We start from the raw sequence: 19,575 nt of genomic DNA on the forward strand, positions 1-19,575 counted from the left end.
ACTCACGGTTTGGTTTTGTTTCGTTCTGGGGGTAGGAGGTAGGTACCAAACTATTTGGAAGAATGATATGAATGAGAGAATTTCAGTATTTTAGTACAATGTATAGAAGAGGTCAGGGTAAGCCCAACATGCATGTACTGCTTTGGGGCCCAGGGAATTCGGCCCCTGTTACAGAACTCAAGTGGCCCGCACACAGGGAAGCCAGTCTGCTGACACCAGGTGGTGGTGAGGGAAAGTGTTCAGTGCAGGGCCCCAGGCAAGGAGTCCAGGGCACCTAGTGCTGCCTGTTACACTCCTGCACGGGCTTCAGGAAAGCATTTTTAAAGACAAGGTAAGGGCGGGGCATCCCAGGATATGTAATGCGCTTGTGTACAATTCTCTGATTGACGGTGAGGTAACAGGGCGGAGTCATGGGGGTTAGCTTTACCAACCCAGAGGCGCCAGTAAGTCTGGGGGCTACTCGCTCATGGTCATCAAGGGGTCAGTTTCTTCCATTTGGCGAGGGATTTAGCATCTGTAAGTCAACCTGGGAAATGTGCATCAGTACTGTTATCTAGGTACTTCAGAGGGGAGGTACCGCAGAGGATATGGGGGAGGGGTCTGTCCTGGGAAGATCCCGTAGCCATCATCACCTTCGAGGGTGTACTTGTCAAAGACACCCTCTGCCGTGCCAGATTCAGGGGCCCTCATCTTGCACAAGTTGGTGGGTCTTTGATGGATTTCACCTGCTTGTTCAGGTAATGTGTCTCCATAAAGTTACACAAGTGGGGATCGTTCTTCGTCAGGGACCAGTGTGTGCAATCCCAGTAGTGACTGATCCACGTTCTTTTTCGAGTGTAATGCACACTTACTCCATTGCATTCAGCCCATTCTCAGACATCATGGTCCAGTTTCTTGATTTCCTGAAAGAAGCTTCAGCCACTCCACTGTTCCTGCAGCTTCATCATTTTCTCAGCATATTCTCTCTCCTCCTGAGATTAGTCAAGAGAATATTTAGCAGAGGTCCTCAAAGCCCCGTCATCACGGTTCACACAGTAAGACGGGTGAACATAGGTGGGGCCAGCTCCAGGCCCAGTGTTGTAAACGCTTGTCTTTGGGGTGATCAGACACTGCATGTGATACCTTAATGCTGACATTGTAATAGTGTTTCCTGTGTTCTCCCTCTAGTTAAAATATTTTTCACAGCAGGATTCTTTTACTTTGCTTTCACCTCCTGTATGAGAACACCATAAGGCAGAAGTTCTTCACCCTCTTGAGATAGGTGGGAATAGCTAGGACTGCTGCTGCTGCTGCTAAGTTGCTTCAGTCATGTCCGACTCTGTGCGACCCCATAGACTGCAGCCCACCAGGCTCCCCTGTCCCTGGGATTCTCCAGGCAAGAACACTGGAGTGGGTTGCCATTTCCTTCTCCAATGCATGAAAGTGAAAAAATAAAGTGAAGTCGTTCAGTAGTATCCGACTCCTAGCGACCCCATGGACTGCAGCCCACCAGGCCCCTCTGTCCATGGGATTTTCCAGGCAAGAGTACTGGAGTGGGGTGCCATTGCCTTCTCCGATAGCTAGGACTAGTCTCTTTCAAAAGAGATGGGTTACACAGGCCCAGCTTGCTGGTAGTGACTTTTAAGCCATGTTGTCTTCAGAAATGAGGAGTGGCTGGGTGAATTTCTCCAGCAATTAGAGGAATTCAGGGGCACAGAAGAACTGGCTCTTTTCATACCACTTGACTGAGTAATACAGAAATGGATTTTTCTTTTGGCCACATGTAGGATCTTAGTTGCCTGAACAGGGATCCAACCCACGTCCCCCTGAGTGGAAGCACAGAGTCCTAACCACTGGACTTCCAGGGAAGACCCCAGAAATGGATTTAGCTAAAAGCAGATTATAGAATTCTGTGGGACAAGATGCTGAAAGCTCAGCTTCTCTGTACACCAGTGCTGAATCAAATCTTGGAGACATAGTTTTGGGTGAACTAGAAAAGACTAGCTTTATTGCTTTGCCAGGCAGAGGGGAACACAGCAGGCTAATGCCCTCAAAACCAAGTGTCCCAGCTTGGGGAAGACAGTGACAAGTTTTATAGTAATTGTTCACATAGGGCGTGACCAACTCATGGATATCCTTCTGATGGGTTGGCAGTGAGATAAGTAGGAGTCTATATGGTCAACCTTCAGGTTCAACTGGTCTGGGGTCTACATTGCTTCTGGGCAGCATACCGTCATTAATCGCTAACTTCTCCCACCTGGAGGGGGTTTCAGTCTCTGCAGAATGGCTCAAAGATATTGTCTGTCACCTGTATCTGTTGATGGGAAAATAGGACTTTGCCCCAAGGCTGCTTTGAACTGTTTCTCCCTGGTCTTGCATCCCCTCCCTTCCCTAATTAACAACTGCTTGAATCTGCCCCTTGAAACTCAGGAGAGGTCATGGAGACTGAATGAAGTTTGTCGCCTATAATCAAAGAAATGGGAGCACAGAAAGGCCTTCTGCCCAGGAGCCCCACAGGGTCCTGCTCAGTATCAGGCATAGCACCACTTGCTAAATTCTTGACACTGGTAATAAATTAGGCTTCCACAAACCTTGAAATTTCTTCAGGAGAGAGATTGTCTAAGCTGATAGCTGAAGGGTGATCATAGACACTGGCTTGTGACCCAGCATCCCATCCCTTTTCTGTAGGTGGAGTGAGTTGCTTTTAAAAAAAAATATTAATACATCTTCAGGCTCTCAATTATCTAAAATAAGGAGGGGTGAGGAAAGCAATAAAAGCCTCAGAGAACTTTTGTAAACTTTTAACTCCAACCTTCTCTTTCCCATTGTCCCCAACCCCACACTCAACCTCATTTTAGCAGAAACTGGCTTCCAAACTATTCATGTTCATCAGTATTCTACTTCCTTTTTTCTGCCCTGGTGGATACCCAAGGCCTGTAGTGGCCTCTTACTGGATTTGGTATCAGCGCTTTTCTCTCTCACAACCCCTTTAAGCCATCCAGAGGGAGATTTTTCCTGCCTCGTTTATTTAAAAATAAAATAAATATAAATAAAAGAGTTTATAACTCTTTTTTGGAAAGTGTCACTATTTACCTCATGCAGTTATTCTTTTACTCATTCAACAAATATATATTTATAGGAATGTCTTATTTCCAAGGACTTCCCTGGCAGTCCAGGGGTTAAGACTCCTCACTTCCAATGCACGGCGTGCAGGTTCAGTCCCTGGTTGGGGACTGAGATCCCACAAGCAACAAGTGCAGCCAAAAATGAGTCTTATTTCCCCTACAGAAGTGAGGTTTCCTTGAGGGCAAAATCTGTGTCTGTTTCATCTTCTATGCTTAATAGCACTTTCTCTTAATTTGGTACTAAAAAAAAGTTCTTGCTGAATGAGGATAGGAGATGAAAAAGAGGGTAGAATTCTCACACACGTAGACACACACACACAAGTATTTAAAGAGCACCTTAAATCTCTTACTTTGAAGGTCATACCTAATTAATTGATTGACTCTGGGAAAACAGTCCAGCAGGTTTGGTTGAATTTAGTGTTGGTTGTGGGCTTGCTTTGGGCTTCCCAGGTGGCTCAGTGGTAAAGAATCCACCTGCCAACACAGGAGACTTGGCTTTGATCCCTGGGGATCCAGGGGATCTTCTTGACAATGGCACCCTGCTTCAGTATTTTTGCCTGGAGAATTCCACAGACAGAAGAGCTTGATGGGCTACAGTCCATGGGGTCACAAAGAGTCTAACATGACAGAGTGACTGAGCATATGGGCTTGCTCTGTACTCAAGAGTTGGGCTAAGCTTCCCAACCAGTGTGCCAGGAATGAGGCCTGGGGTGCTGAGTGGGACCTTGAGACTTCCAAATGCATCCCTCCTTCTGCCAAGCTAGTCACATCCAGCTCTGACCAGCTTCATCCAGTTCCTCCAGTGTGCCTTACTAATGCAGCGATCTGCCTATGGGTCAAGACCAGGGCAAACTGGAGCACCAGGTAAGGCTGAAGCATTAGGTCAGTAACCATCTCAGGAATAGAAAGAAATTCACTTTTTTTCTTTTTTTCTTTTGGGGGCACAAACTCACTGGTTTTTATACCTACCACTCAAACACCTGAAGAGACTTAGGTCCAATGGGAGACTCAAGGAATGATGGAATTAGCAAGGACCTGAAAAGCTCACCCTTGTTAGCCTTGTGCGCATGGCAGGTAATCCCTTGAGGGGAGAAGATCAGTCTCACTGCTTTTGTGACATGGGATGAAGTCGTGTGGTGACAGGTTCTCAAAAGGTCGCAATCACCTTCTCTCTTAAGCCCAATAACGATCATGTTGTGACACATCTATTAGAAGGATTTGTGAAAGAATAGATTTATGGTCACGGTGGGGGAGGGAAAGGGTGGGATGACTTGAGAGAGTAGTCCTGCAACATACATTACCATATGTGAAGTGGACAGCCAGTGGGAATTTGCTGTATGATCCAGGGAACTGAAAGCTGGTGACTTGGAGCGGGCGATGGGGAGAGAGGTGGGAGGGTGCTTTAGGAGACGGGCTGGAGGGGCGTATGTATCCTATGACTGATTCATGTTAATGTATGGCGGATACCATCCCAATATTGTACTAATAGAATAATTATTCTCCAGTTAAAAGTAAAATTAAAAAAAAAGAATTTGTGGAAAAATTAGTGACTCTTATGACTGAAATAAAATGCTATGTAATCTGTTAGATCTAACGGGGAGGTGCAGGAAGTGGTCATAGAGAAGTCAGTTTCTACATGAAGCAGCACCTTAGTTTACATTGCTTTATTAATTTTTCTCCCTATTACTGCTTCCAATTTTGAGGGGGTCTGATGTATTGAGTAAAATAAAGTGGGCATTCATGGTTTTTTACTAGCAGTCAGGAGGCTTTAGTCTGGAAAAATTCCTCCAAAAAGGGTGAAATTAAGGTTTTGAAATAACCATTGAGGAAACAAAAGGTTTCTGATTAAGTTTTTTAAAGTTGTGCGAACCTGTAGCGCTAGCTTATGTTGCCATCAAAGGCTTTGTTTGCAGTTACAGGAGCCTGTGTTTGGAAAATTCCAGGGTAGTGACAGAAGACTTGGCTTGATGCATTTTTAATCTTATATAAAACCTGAACCTGAGTGTATGATTTTTTTTTTAACTTGAGGCATGATTCATATACAAAAATCTGTACATGTTTAACGTACACAACTTGAATTTGGCGTAGTCTGCATCCATGAAACCATCACCACAATCTGTGCCATAGACTGGGTGTGTGATTTATGAGAAGGTTTCAAACAAATAAAAACTTATATCAAGAAAGGTCTGGAATCAGTTTTTCCCTTACACTGCTGCTGCTGCTGCTAAGTCGCTTCAGTCGTGTCCGACTCTGCGCAGAATATGATAAATCTGAATAAGAATTTTAAATATGCAGATCGCCAGGAAAGATGGCCTGGAAAAATAGAAGCAGAATATTTTATTTTGATTTTAAATTACATAGGTAGCAAATACTTGGTAGAAAAAAGCACTTCAAGAAATACAGAAATGTAAAAAGTGAATATGCTCAGTGCTTCAGTCATGCTGACCCTATGGACTGTAGCCCGCCAGGCTCCTCTGCCCATGGGAATTCCCAGGCAAGAATACTGGAGTGGGTTGCCATTCCCTTCTCCAGGGACTCTTCCCAACTCAGGGATCGAACCCAGGTCTACCACATTGCAGGCAGATTCTTTACCGTCTGAGCCATCAGGAACTAGTTATCTATTTCTAAATCAGTGTAAATAGCCAACATGTACATTTTTACTGCTGTCTTAGCTTCAGAGGCTTCAGAATTGTCGCCAGTTTTGAGATCTTAACAGTTGACCTGTCTTCTTAAGTTAAATCTGGCTTATTATGTCAGAAACGTAAAGTCTGACCAACCAGATAGTTTATCCCACAAATGAGGAATGAATGAGAAAATTGACCTGATTTTTTAAATTGTCTTTTTAAGCCTTTTTTTTTTGCCACATCATGCTACTTGCAGGATCTTAGTTCCCTGACCAGGGATTAAACTCAAGCCCTGCCGTGAAAGCACCAAGTCCTAACCACTGAGCTACCAAGCAGTTCCCCATTTTTCCCCCTTTCTAATGCAAAGAAGAGGATTGTCCTTAAGATTAGGTAATTGGGACTCCCTAACATCTGCTCTCGTCCTGATATAATGGTATTTATGTGGTGAGGAGAGAGGAATCTTGAGGTTTTGTTGGTGTGGTTCTGGAGTCTCTCTGGCACTAGTAATTCACTGGAGTACTGTAGGGGATTACAAAATGTGTAGTATGCAAAATGCTTCAATATACACATCTCTGATTTTTATACAGTAATAATCCCAGATTCTGGGACATGTTAATATCCTAATTGTTCTCATCTCAGCCAAGATTTGTGGATGTAAAGACAATTTAGCAGGACTTCTCGAAATCTTAGAACGGTAACAAGAAAAAGGTATTTCAATGTAGAGTGGCTTTGGGCTGTGTGATATTAGGGCATCATGTGGTTTTTAGCCTGATTATGAAATAGAGATAAGTGAATTCATTCAGGTTTTTTTTTTTTAAACATTATTGATGCTTCCTCCTGACCTGCCAATTAGATTTCAAAGTATTATTTGTTACTCCATGACTTCATCCTCCTCTGCCCAAGACATTTTCTGATGTTGATTTGTTCCTAATGAATCTAGTTAAGAGGACTCCTTGTAGTTAATCACTGACCAGATAACTTAAGAGAAGCTGCCCATCTGATGAGCCACTGAGAAGGGTGATATTTTCCAGGTGACAGGTCCACAGAGGAGTTCTTTTGTTGGGTTTTTAGAAAGTGCTTGGTTGCATTTCAGAGAAACTGGAGTTGGAACAGACTTCTGAAGTCATGTATCCCAACCTCCTACACAAGGCAAAAGTCCCTTCTATGTTGCTTTTGTTGGAACCAGGCTCAACAAATACATTCATCTGTATCCTAAGGAACAGTTCTGGCTGAGGCAGAGTTTTGTGATGGATGAGAAGAAAGGGAGAGGGAATGAGATGGAGAACTTTGAATACCTACCATTTGTTCAGCACTGGGCATACAGCCTTCACAGCAATCTGTGAAGTGGGTTTCATAGTCCTTTTTTACTTGTGAAGAAACTAAGGCACAGAGAGGTGAAGTGACCTGCCCCACGTGACCTCACCGGTAGGAGCTGGAGCTGAGAGTCAAGCCAAGGTGAGTTCAATTCCAAAGCCACCCCTCTTCTCCCTGAATCTGCTCCCTTCCTCTCACTGGAAGCAAGGATATAGCTCCAAACTTCCCTGGCAGTCCAGTGGTTAAGGCTTCGCACTTCCACTGCAGGGAGCCCAGGTTCAATCCCTGGTCAGGGAACTAAGATCCCACATGCCAAGGGAAAAAAAAAAAAAAAGCTCTGATCCTGACCTTCTGTTTCATGCCTTCATTTTACTTGAGGTTACTCATTAGCTTTAATTGTGGAAAATTCAAAGGAGTCCTGGGGTGAATTCAGTTACTTTCTTGTAGGAGCTTAAACAACTTGGGAGCTTGGCACATTGACGGGAGATTTTCCAGAGGAATCAGTTCAGAAGAGCCCTGCCCTAGCGAGTTGGCCTCCCTAAACTTGTTTCCTCATTTGAAAAATGGGGATAATTATTATCAACTTCTCCTAGTTGTCAAGACTGAGTGAAAAAGCCTGTAAAGACCTTAGAGTGGAGGGTACCTAGAAGGAGCTCTACTAGTAATTTTGTAAAAACTAGATCACCAGTCTGTTAAAAAAAGGATATAACTCAGTTTAGGATATAACCCTTTATAACGGGTTTCCCTGGTGGCTCAGTCAATAAAGAATCCACCTGCAATGCAGGAGATCTGGGTACAGTCCCTGGGTCGGGAAGATCCCCTGGAGCAGGAAATGGCAATCCACTCCAATATTCTTGCCTGGAAAATTCCATGGACAGAGGAGCCTGGCAGGCAACAGTCCATGGGGTCGCAAAGAGTCAGACACGACTTAGCAACCAAACTCAGGAGCAGCCAGATGAAAGAGATGCACTGAGCAAAGAAAGAGGAAGGGGCATGCGGCTCCCAGACCCCCTCCAAGGGCATCACTCCCCCAGCGTCTTCACAAGTTCACCAACCCAGAAGCTCCCTGCTTTTTTCCTATTACTCTGTCTGCATTTTTTCCCACACAATCAGATAAACACCTCCATTTCCCCACATCATTGCCTTTTGTGTATGTGTGTGTGGTGATAATACTTAAGATCTAACTCTCTTGGGAGTTCCCTGGTGGCCTAGTGCTTAAGATTCCAGACTTTCACTGTCAAGACCCAGGTTCAATCCCTGGTCAGGGAACTGAGAGCCCATAGCTATGTGGCATAGGCAAGAAAAAAGATCTTCTCTCTTAGCAACTTTCGAGTATAAAAGTATTGTGAATTATAGTCACTATGCTGTATATCCTCAGAACTTACTCATCTTATAACTGGAAGTTTGTACCCTTTGACCAACATATCCACATTTCCCCACCCTCCAGCCCCTGGAGTCCACTACTCTTTACTAGTCTGTTTCAAGGAGTTAGACTTTTCTTTTTTTATTTCAAATTTTTTGGCCATGCCAAAAGGCATGTGGGATCCTAGCTCCCCAACCAGGGATTGAACCCTCACCCCCTGCCTTGGAAGTGAGGGGTCCTAACCCCTGGACTGCCAGAGAAGTCCCAAGTTAAGCTTTTTTAGGTTTCTCATATGAGTGGGGACATAGAATATTTGTCTTTGTCTGACTTACTTGACTTAACACAATGCCCTCAAGAGCAAGGATGGATTATTATTGTTATGATTTTTTTACTATTATATTTTATTACTGATGTTACTATTATCAGTTAACAGGGGCCAGCAGGGTTTTCCCAGGGCTTATTTTTACAGAGCAAAACTCAATTTCACTGATTGCTCTTCACATATCCTACTGTTATCTTGAAACTTTATAACAATCAGAAACTGCAGACTCATAGATCTTCTATTAAAAGGTAAGAAATTTTGAAGATAGAACACAGGATTACATGGAAGCATGACAGAGCTCCGTTCAGTTTGCTTGTCACATCCTGGAGGAAGTTGGCATTTCTGGTTGGATAGAGCCCTAGCAGATGACTTGGGTTTTTTATTGCTGTTCTTCTTTGCTTAGTTCTCAATATTTTAAGAGATAATATGTAATATACTGTTGTATGCTGATGATATCTCAATTTTTTTAAAAAGAGCATTTAAAAAAATAGATATTGTCATGCAGCAAATTTGGCCTTGGCATACAGATGAAGTAGGGCAAAGGCTAAGAGAGTTTTGCCAAGAGAACACACTGGTCATAGCAAACACCCTCTTCCAACAATACATCTCTAAGTCGCTTCAGTTGTGTCCGACTCTGCGAGACCCCATAGACGGCAGCCCACCAGTCTCCCCCATCCCTGGGATTCTCTAGGCAAGAATACTGGAGTGGGTTGCCATTTCCTTCTCCAATGCATGAAAGTGAAAAGTGAAAGTGAAGTCGCTCAGTCATGTCTGACTCAGTGACGTCATGGACTGCAGCCTACCAGGCTCCTCCATCAATGGGATTTTCCAGGCAAGGGTATTGGAGTAGGGTGCCATTGCCTTCTCCTGCACTCATCTCACACGCTAGTAAAGGAATGCTCAAAATTCTCCAAGCCAGGCTTCAGCAATACGTGAACCATGAACTTCCAGATGTTCAAGCTGGTTTTAGAAAAGGCAGAGGAACCAGAGATCAAATTGCCAACATCCGCTGGATCATCGAAAAAGCAAGACAGTTACAGAAAAACATCTATTTCTGCTTTAGTGACTACGCCAAAGCCTTTGACTGTGTGGATCACAATAAACTGTGGAAAATTCTGAAAGAGATGGGAATACCAGACCACCTGACCTGCCTCTTGAGAAACCTATATGCAGGTCAGGAAGCAACAGTTAGAACTGGACATGGAACAACAGACTGGTTCCAAATAGGAAAAGGAGTACGTCAAGGCTGTATATTGTCAGCCTGCTTATTTAACTTCTATGCAGAGTACATCATGAGAAACGCTGGGCTGGAAGAAGCACGGCTGGAATCAAGATTGCCAAGAGACATATCAGTAACCTCAGATATGCAGATGACACCACCCTTATGGCAGAAAGTGAAGAGGAACTCAAAAGCCTCTTGATGAAAGTGAAAGAAGAGAGTGAAAAAGTTGGCTTAAAGCTCAACATTCAGAAAATGAAGATCATGGCATCTGGTCCCATCACTTCATGGGAAATAGATGGGGAAACAGTGTAAGACTTTATTTTTTTTATATAAAATAAAATCACTCCAAAATCACTGTAGATGGTGATTGCAGCCATGAAATTAAAAGACGCTTACTCCTTGGAAGGAAAGTTATGACCAACCTAGATAGCATATTCAAAAGCAGAGACATTACTTTGCCAACAAAGGTCCGTCTAGTCAAGGCTATGGTTTTTCCAGTAGTCATGTATGGATGCAAGAGTTGGACTGTGAAGAAAGCTGAGTGCTGAGGAATTGATGCTTTTGAACTGTGGTGTTGGAGAAGACTCTTGAGAGTCCCTTGGACTGCAAGGAGATCCAACCAGTCCATTCTGAAGGAGATCAGCCCTGGGATTTCTTTGGAAGGAATGATGCTAAAGCTGAAACTCCAGTACTTTGGCCACCTGATGCGAAGAGTTGACTCATTGGAAAAGACTCTGATGCTGGGAGGGATTGGGGGCAAGAGGAGAAGGGGATGACAGAGGATGAGATGGCTGGATGGCATCACTGATTTGATGGATGTGAGTCTGAGTGAACTCCAGGAGATGGTGATGGACAGGGAGGCCTGGCATGCTGCGATTCATGGGGTCGCAAAGAGTTGGACACGACTGAGCGACTGAACTGAACTGAACTGAACAATGTTTTAAACTTAGTCAAAATTTAATTTGGCTAGAGATAGGAGTTTAAAGTAGAATTACCCTTCATTTAAAATATCTTTCTTGTGTCTTCCCTGGTTGTGCGGTGGTTGCCCAATGGAGGGGTACTAGATTTGGTCCCGAGTCAGGGAACTGGATCCCACATTCTGCAACTGAAGAGCCCATGTGCTGCAACTAAGACCCAGCATGGCCAATAAATAAATAAATAAATAATTTTAAAATAAAATTTCCCTCTCCAGTCAGAATGGCTGTGATCCAAAAGTCTATAAGCAATAAATGCTGGAGAGGGTGTGGAGAAAAGGGAACCCTCTTACACTGTTGGTGGGAATGCAAACTAGTACAGCCACTGTGGAGAACAGTGTGGAGATTCCTTAAAAAACTGGAAATAGAACTGCCTTTTGATCCAGCAATCCCACTGCTGGGCATACACACTGAGGAAACCAGAATGGAAAGAGACACGTGTACCCCAATGTTCATCGCAGCACTGTTTATAATAGCCAGGACATGGAAGCAACCTAGATGTCCATCAGCAGATGAATGGATAAGAAAGCAGTGGTACATATACACAATGGAGTACTACTCAGCCATTAAAAAGAATACATTTGAATCAGTTCTAATGAGGTGGATGAAACTGGAGCCTATTATACAGAGTGAAGTAAGCCAGAAAGAAAAACACCAATACAGTATACTAATGCATATATATGGAATTTAGAAAGATGGTAACAATAACCCTGTATACGAGACAGCAAAAGAGACACTGATGTATAGAACAGTCTTTTGGACTCTGTGGGAGAGGGAGAGGGTGGGATGATTTGGGAGAATGGCATTGAAATACGTATAATATATATGGAACGAGTCGCCAGTCCAGGTTCAATGCATGATACTGGATGCTTGGGGCTGGTGCACTGGAACGACCCAGAGGGATGGAATGGGGAGGGAGGAGGGAGGAGGGTTCAGGATGGAGAACACATGTATACCTGTGGCAGATTCATTTCGATATTTGGCAAAACCAATACAATATTGTAAAGTTTAAAAATTATATAAAAATTAAAAAAAAAAAAAAATCTCCCTCTAGATTCCGTACCAGACAGAAGGAAGGGAACATGGTGCTGGAGGGAGCAGAGCTTATGCCTCAGGAGCTGGAAAGCCCCAAACCTTCTAGAGCCCAAAATGTGAAGGAAAAGCCAAAGCTGTTTAGTCTCCTTAAAACACTTTTGTGTATTCAGATATTAAAGAGAATTCTTCAGTGAAAATAGTTGAATAGATTGCAGATGTATCTGCCTAGGTAAACAACTATAAAATTTTTTCATTTCTTTGTAAGTTAGGTTTTCTCATTTAACTTAATACTGGAAAATTAAGTACAAGAGCTTTGATAAAACAGATAAAAATGGTCTGTGTGTATATGGGAAGAAAGAAATCTAATTAAAACTGATTTTTAAATTTTCTCTATGTTTTCAAGTTATTTGATTCAAGTGCTGGTACTGGAAAAATCAAACCATTTTTTGTAGCTTCTTAACATACTAAAATATCTGCCAAGTGTTGAAAGAAATTTTAAGAAAATACAAGTCAAGAACATTGGGTATGGTATGATCCCATTTTTGTTAAAACAGCCAACATGCAAGGTTGGAAAATGCATAATGTATTAATGGAGAAAAAAGTCTTAAATGATATATGCCAAACTGAGTAAGAGTACAGGGGGGTTCTGCTTTCCACATCTTTGTAGTGTTTGATTTGCTTTATGTTTGTTCATTTTACAATGAATATGTTTTACTTTTTTCACTTAAAGAAGCATTTATTCCATCCTTCCCTCAGAGAGGAATCTTTCTAGCTGGGTTTTTTAAAAGTAAATCTAGAGTAGTGTTGTTAATTTCTTTGTCTACTCCAGGGTCTCATAACCAGTTCCCTAGTGCTGCTGTTTTAAGCTAAGTTTCTCAGTAAAAAGCTCACCGTCATATACATGAAGGTGTGTGCTTAATAATAACAGTTGTTATTCAAGTTGTCGTTATGTCCTAACATCTTCTGAGCACTTGCTGTGTATTAAACCTTGTAATCCTGAATAGCCTCATTAGTAGCTGCCATTTACAAATGGAGAAATAAAGCACAGAGTTTAAGAAACTTTCCTCACTTGCTATTGAGTGGCTACAAGATAATGCCATTTTCTCACAGTTGATTTCTTTTTTTTTTTTATGCCCTCCCCTGTTGATTTCTTTTTTAAATGCACATACACTTCATATAAAAAATTCTCCCTGCGCTTGAGAAATACTCTTAACATGGTTATGTTCCCTCTCAATTGCCTCTTCTCAGAGCAAGATTATCCCAGTTTCACTCTTTCATTTAGGAAATAGCGCTTGAAGATATGCTGTGTTTATATGTGAGGGGAGAAATACATAATGCCCGATTTGTTCCTGTAAAGGGCTTACAATCTATTTAGAGAAACGGGGCCCATAAGCTGATCATGGATAAAGACGTGGCACTTCCTGTACCAGTCCATGACTAGGCTCCGGTGACTGCGGTTGCCGCGGTCAAGGTAGCCTCCTTTGGAAGCAGGGCTCCATGTGGGGGAAGGGTAGGCTCCCGGAGGCCGATGATGAGCACCCTTCTCTATAGCATAACTCCCTGTGCCATTTCAGCAAGAAAAAGATTAGAAAGTTTTCCCTCCATAGCTACTTCTCAAATATGACTGGATACTAACAATTGAGTGCAACATAATGCCATTTTCTCATAGTTGATTTCTTTTTTAAATAGAAAAAGACCAGAGGTTGGAGAATATTCATTCTTTTCCCAAAGTTATTTTTGTTTTGAATGATAAAAAGGCAAATGTGACCCATAACTTTTTTTTTTTTTCCTGAAGGCATCCTCAGGAATTTAAAAAGTTTAGTTACGTATGTTTTAAGGGAAGAAGCAGGGAAAACAGAGTATAGAAGCTAAGATACGTAGAGGTGTGCTTGAGGCCAGTGAATAATGTAAGCAGGGGCTTCTAGAGCAGAAGTCGGGCAAACCTTTTCTGCCCAGGGGGAGATAATAAATATTTTAGGCTTTGGGGGCCACATATGGCCTCTGTTGCAACTATTCAACTCTGCTGTTGTGATATGAAAGCAGCCACAGAGGATACGGAAAGGAATGTTCGTGGCCGTGTTCCAGTAAAACTGTATTTACAAAAACAGGCAGCCAGCTACGGTTTGCCAACCTCTTCAGGAGGAAAAAGTTAGAGAAAGAAGTGGTGCCTTTAACACCAGACTAAGAAGAATTTTTTATTTTATTTCCTTAGTGACAGAAGACTTCAGAGCCTTATCATTTTTTATTGCCTTGGAGATCACAGTTCCTATGCTAACATGTCCCTTTTTTGTTATCAGATTCCATCCAAGTTACCAAAACAATTTACCAAGGAAGCTAAGCTGTTTCCTCAGGCAGGGGCTGGAAAACAATGCAGTAAGTTTTGCTCTCCAAAGTCTTAAGACTTTGCATTTGGGAATCTTAGGTTTATTGAGCTATAGGAAATAGCAGTTTGTTCTTAGGATTATGATACTAATAAGGGTGGGCTCTGCTGGAAGGGAGGGGGAGACAAGCTACTGGACATGACCAGGGGGAAATATGTGCAAATCCACATGATCGTTTAACTGATTCTTGAGAGCCATGCCTTGTAGATTTCATCATAAACCTAAGAAATATTGGCAGTCTAGTCTGTCAGGGGATAATTCTGCCCAAACACACACAGTAACATTTTGAATGCCACTGAGAATTCAGTCAATAGGGTTGCCAGGTTTAACAAATAAAAATCCAGGCTATCCAGTTAAAATGGTATTCCAAGTGGCTCACTGGTAAAGAATCTGCCTGCAAGACAGGAGACCTGGGTTCAATCCCTGAGTTGGGAAGATCCCCTGGAATAGGAAATGGTGACCCATCCCAAAATTCTTGCCTGGAAAATTCCATGGACAGAGGAACCTGCAGGCTACAATCCATGGGGTCGCAAAGAGTCAGACATGACTGAGCACACACACACACAGATAAGCAACAAAAAATGTTTTAGTATAACTATGTCCTGTTCAATATTTGGGACATAATTATGCTAAAAAAGTTATTTGTTATTTATCTGAAACTCCACTGAGCATCCTGTATTTTATCTGGTAATTCCCCAAGTCAAAATGGATAATTAAATAGTTTTTTGTCCTGTCTGTTTCGTCGTTATATCGGTTGATTGGTTATCCTTCACCAAGATTGTTCTTTTCTTTTTTTTTTTTCGTGGTTGAAATCTAATGACAGTGTAATCTCATTAATTCCAACCTCCCTAATTTAGACTTTTGATTATTGATGCAAGGGCTTTGCTGAAGTACACCTTCATCTCTACATGAATTTACTATGCCTATGTATCATCGATCGTACAAACAAAACTGAAAGAGAATTATTGATCTCTTTGGGAGACTACAGATAGTCTAATTACACTGTAATCAGAGGGTATCATTATTTCAACTGTTGCTTTTCTTTTAATAATTACAGATCGTTCTGTCATTCATTAACAGCAAGATAAGACTGTTCCAGGCAGAGTCAGGTGCAGCCACATCCGTCCCCATGGCTCCCTCCTGTCCCCAGTACCTGTCTCCTGGTTTTGTGGCTGTCTTGTTCATAATGCTTCCTAGATCCTCATACAACTGTACTCACTACTTGAAGGCATCCTATAAATATCTGTTAGTTGAATTAATGAATGAGTGTTATCTGTGCATGTTAAGATAATCAAACTGTTTGTTGCTAAGCATCTTATGTTTTAATTGTAAAAAAAATAAAAATAATTTGAGTTGGTCTTTCCCTTTATTCCAAATTTCAGTTCATGAAGGAATTTTTGGATAAAGTTAGCTTTGTTGCATAATGGCCTTTGCAAGGCTGACACTCAAAATATGTTATGAAATCCAAAAAGTGTTTTATGAGGAGAGAAAAAAAGGTTCTTATAAAATCACCATAAACACCCCTGTGAGCTTTCTTCAGTTTTGGGACTATGGGTCTCAAACTTTCTATCAGGCTACTAATGAATCCACCTACAATGCAGGAGACTCAAATAACTGGATTTGATTTCTGGATTAGGAAGATCCCCTGGAGAACGAAACGTCAACCCACTCCAGTATTCTTGCTTTGAGAATCCCATGGACAGAGGAGCCTGGCAAGCTACAGTCTATGGGGTCACAAAAGAGCTGGACATGACTAAAGTGACTAAACAACAGCAATTGATGTTAGTCAGGTTTAGCCTGCCATCCTCCATACGTTACCCCCATTGCCCATGATTACACAGACATCACACATAGACACACACACAAGTACCTCCCCAGATATCTTCCGAAGAGATGGAAGGGGATACTTTTGAATGGATACTAACTGTGGTTGTCACCAATAAATAATGCATTAATAGTGTAAGACAGATAGGTAGACATCTACACGTTCTAAACCACGTTTCTATTATTGGAGACCACTCTATACAAGCCATCTAAAGACCCTTGGGAACTCCCAGTGAGTTCTGGACCACTCTTGAGGGAAGTTAAGCAGGAGTGGTTTATGTGTGGAAGGGGTAACACCAGCATTTCTGTTGCCTGGTATTGGTCAGCATCTAGCCTTGGAAATGTGTGCTTAGTCACTCAGTTGTATCCAATTCTTTGTGACCCCATGAACTGTAGCTCACCAGGCTCCTCTGTCCAAGGGGATTCTCCAGGCAAGAATACTGGAGTGGGTTGCCATGCATTCCTCCAGCAGATCTTCCCAACCCAGGGATCAAACCCGTGTCTCCTGCATTGCAGGCGGATTCTTTACCATCTGAGCCCCCAGGGAAGCCCCAGGAAACATAACTTAGATGAGGCTTATTCTGTTTCCACTTGTGGTTTCTTTCTCTTGTATTTCTTTCAGTAGAGAAACTGGATTTAATAGGAGCTAGGAGATTAGGAATTAAATCTTCCTCTGTTTCTAATCCTACTCATATCTCAGGAGTATTTTTCCCTAGCAGTCTCAGAGAACTCAGGAGGATATATTGAGTACAGGTGGGCATTGGAACAGAGGTGGGCATGATACGGTCCTTTCTTTTAGGAGAGTGGAGTCGCGGTCTCACTCTCCTCTTCTGTTCTCCCTTCTCTCACAGCACCCTGGAGGGATATTATGTGGACGATGCCCTGCAGGGCCAGGGAGTTTACACTTACGAGGATGGAGGAGTTCTCCAGGGCACGTATGTAGACGGAGAGCTGAATGGACCGGCCCAGGAGTACGACACAGACGGGAGGCTGATCTTCAAGGGACAATACAAAGATAACATTCGGCATGGAGTGTGCTGGATATACTACCCAGTAAGTCTTGTCACTGCTCATTTTGCTGAAAAATAGCATGTTTTAAGACAAGGCTTTGAGTCTTCCCAATGAAGAATAAAATGTATTCTCTATGTTAGAAAACGTGGGACTGTGAAAACTTGAGAGCCAGTAGCTGAAGCCAACAACTTAGGGGGGTTGTCCTCTCACTGTGAAACAGTTGACTTAAATTGTCCTCCGATCTGCTGTAAATTCCTCTTCAGGGTGGCTTTGGAAAGAAATGAGTAGTCACAATTAAAACAAAGTGAAGGAGACTTCCCTGGTGGTCAAGTGGCCAAGACTCCATGCTCCCAATTCAGGGGGCCTGGGTTTGATCCCACGGTAAATATCTTTTAAAAAATTAAAAGAAAACCAAACTGAGACAAACTGGCTTGATTGTACCACCAATAAAAACAAAAATACATTGATTTTAAAAAATATTTCTTTGGGATATAGAAAGAATGTTGGAATGTTTCATTGTTGCAATTAATTTTATTCTCTCATATGTAAGAATGATTCCAACAATTTCACATCTTTTTGGACTTATTACACTATTGTTACTTGACTTTCCAATCCCCCTCCCCATTTTTTGGTTTATATAGCTTAAATCAAGGTGATTAAAATTAACTAGCCTTTGAATATTTGATAACATTTTATGATCTTTCTGGAGTTGACTAGAGCAGAAAGATGCAGCAAAAACCCATGGCTGGGAATTAATGCTGTAATTTTTGTTTGCATTTCAAATACCCCATCTGTTCTTAGTGAGTTTCCAGAAAATGTTTCAGAAAATAGACCTGCAAAAATATTTTATCTAATATTTTATTTTGTCCGGAGCTTAAGTCAAAGTATGTTTTTTCTTAGTCTTAATCCTTTCCTTTTATGATTTAAAAGTATCAATAAAAACAAAGTCTCTATTATATGTGTAACAAGAAAAGTAATACCAGGAAAATCTACTTACACATTATTGTTGCTGAAAAATAAGTTATACTCTAGCCAAATAAAAAAACTGTGAAACATTTTTTAAAATAATTATTAAAGCATTTACACATTCTCTTGGTAGGATCTGCAGTAGCTCAGAAGTTTCTGTTACAGAGGGAGAAGAGGTGGAGGTCCTTACCAGATTAGGAAGCCTGAAACTTCTATTGCTTCGTCACTAGGCAGGATAAGCTTCCTACTGCCCCATGCTAGGGAGCTGCCCATAGCACAGTGAATCTTGAAGTCAGGGAAAGTGGCATTCCTCCTGGGGGTTGAAATGAGGGAAATGCAATTGATTACAAGATTCTCCCACTACTTGTAATTTTACTTGTAACTATGATCAATTTAAGTCCCTAGAGGAGATCAAAGATGCACTGAGGTGAATGGACCTGACTCACTCAATGTAGTTGCAGTTTGAAACCTAAAATGCGCAGCTGCATTTTAGCCTTCAGCTTGAATTAGTGTCCTTTTAAACACCAAGAGAGGACTCCACCTTAGAAAGGAAGAAGCACTGGGGAGTTACAAGCTGTCAAAATTAACTTGGTTGATGACATTTTGTATATAGTATCTGTTGGCATTGGGGCCAGGCGTGAGGCTGGTGATCACATCCCACTGCTCTGATCTCCAGGTTGAGAATCAATTAAGAAGTGGGCTTCCCTGATGGGTCAGACAGTAAAGGGTCTGCCTGCAATGCAGGAGATCCGGATTCGGTCCCTGGGTATGGCAACCCACTGCAGTATTCTTACCTGGAGAATTCCATAGACAGAGGAGCCCAAAGGGCTACAGCCCATAAGGTCACAAAGAGTCAGACTCAACTGAGCAATTAAGAAATGGACATAGGTGTCAGGGATCAGGACTTCATTATGGCAGAGTTAGAATGCAGAGGTGTCATGGGTTTCTACTTCTGCCCCTCTGAACTAAACAGATGGGCCAGGTGCCCACAGAGCAGCTAGAAAGCTGCAGGTTTCCCTTGGGGAGTAGGGCTGCCTGGGGGAGCGTCCCCAAGGAGAAGAGAGGGTGAGAGGAGAGCAGGTGCAGCCCATGGGTGCTGCCAGTTCTCAGAACAGGTGAGTGAAAATGCAGAACATGTGACAGCAGTCTTTATCCTGTTAACCCCAACCTGGTAGAGATGGGTGTCAGATTCTGCCTTCTCACCGATCAAGTGAAGGATTCCTCTTCCCATAGGGGGAGCCACTGAGCAGAGGAGAGAGGGGAGCAGCTTTCCCTTTGCTCCCCCAGTACAGCCAACAAGGAAGTGTTTTGTGACTTGAGGTCAAAGTAGGAACAAAGCGAGGCAAAAAATAATGATCCTCCATACAGGATTTGTAAGCTCATTCTAAGGGTGCTGCTGCTGCTGCTAAGGGTAGTTTATTTCTTTCAAAAGTTT

The 19,575-nt window shown here is 42.3% G+C and overlaps 1 protein-coding gene and 2 long non-coding RNA genes across 6 annotated transcripts in view; 2 read left to right on the forward strand and 1 right to left on the reverse strand.

The window, feature by feature from the left end:
• SETD7 (SET domain containing 7, histone lysine methyltransferase) overlaps positions 1-19,575 on the forward strand; it is a 55,386-nt gene that overhangs the window by 10,724 nt on the left and 25,087 nt on the right. For both annotated transcript variants that reach the window (XM_055550521.1, XM_055550522.1), the window contains exon 4: positions 17,015-17,216. In XM_055550521.1, the coding sequence (XP_055406496.1) occupies positions 17,015-17,216 (202 nt within the window). The remainder of the gene's footprint in view (positions 1-17,014; positions 17,217-19,575) is intronic.
• LOC129630154 (uncharacterized) lies at positions 4-15,706 on the forward strand. Its single transcript, XR_008703563.1, has 3 exons — positions 4-7,183; positions 14,256-14,331; positions 15,397-15,706. It is a non-coding gene; the product is annotated as an uncharacterized LOC129630154 (long non-coding RNA).
• On the reverse strand, positions 17,304-19,072 carry LOC129630155 (uncharacterized). 3 transcript variants are annotated; one of them, XR_008703565.1, is made up of 3 exons: positions 18,935-19,072; positions 18,331-18,453; positions 17,304-17,442 (listed from the first exon to the last, which is right to left on the reverse strand). It is a non-coding gene; the product is annotated as an uncharacterized LOC129630155 (long non-coding RNA). The 3 variants fall into 3 exon arrangements; XR_008703564.1 differs by lacking the exon at positions 18,935-19,072 and adding an exon at positions 18,682-18,855; XR_008703566.1 differs by lacking the exon at positions 18,935-19,072 and adding an exon at positions 18,587-18,715.

Source organism: Bubalus kerabau, chromosome 16 (assembly GCF_029407905.1).
Source record: "Bubalus kerabau isolate K-KA32 ecotype Philippines breed swamp buffalo chromosome 16, PCC_UOA_SB_1v2, whole genome shotgun sequence".
Lineage (NCBI taxonomy): Eukaryota > Metazoa > Chordata > Mammalia > Artiodactyla > Bovidae > Bubalus > Bubalus kerabau.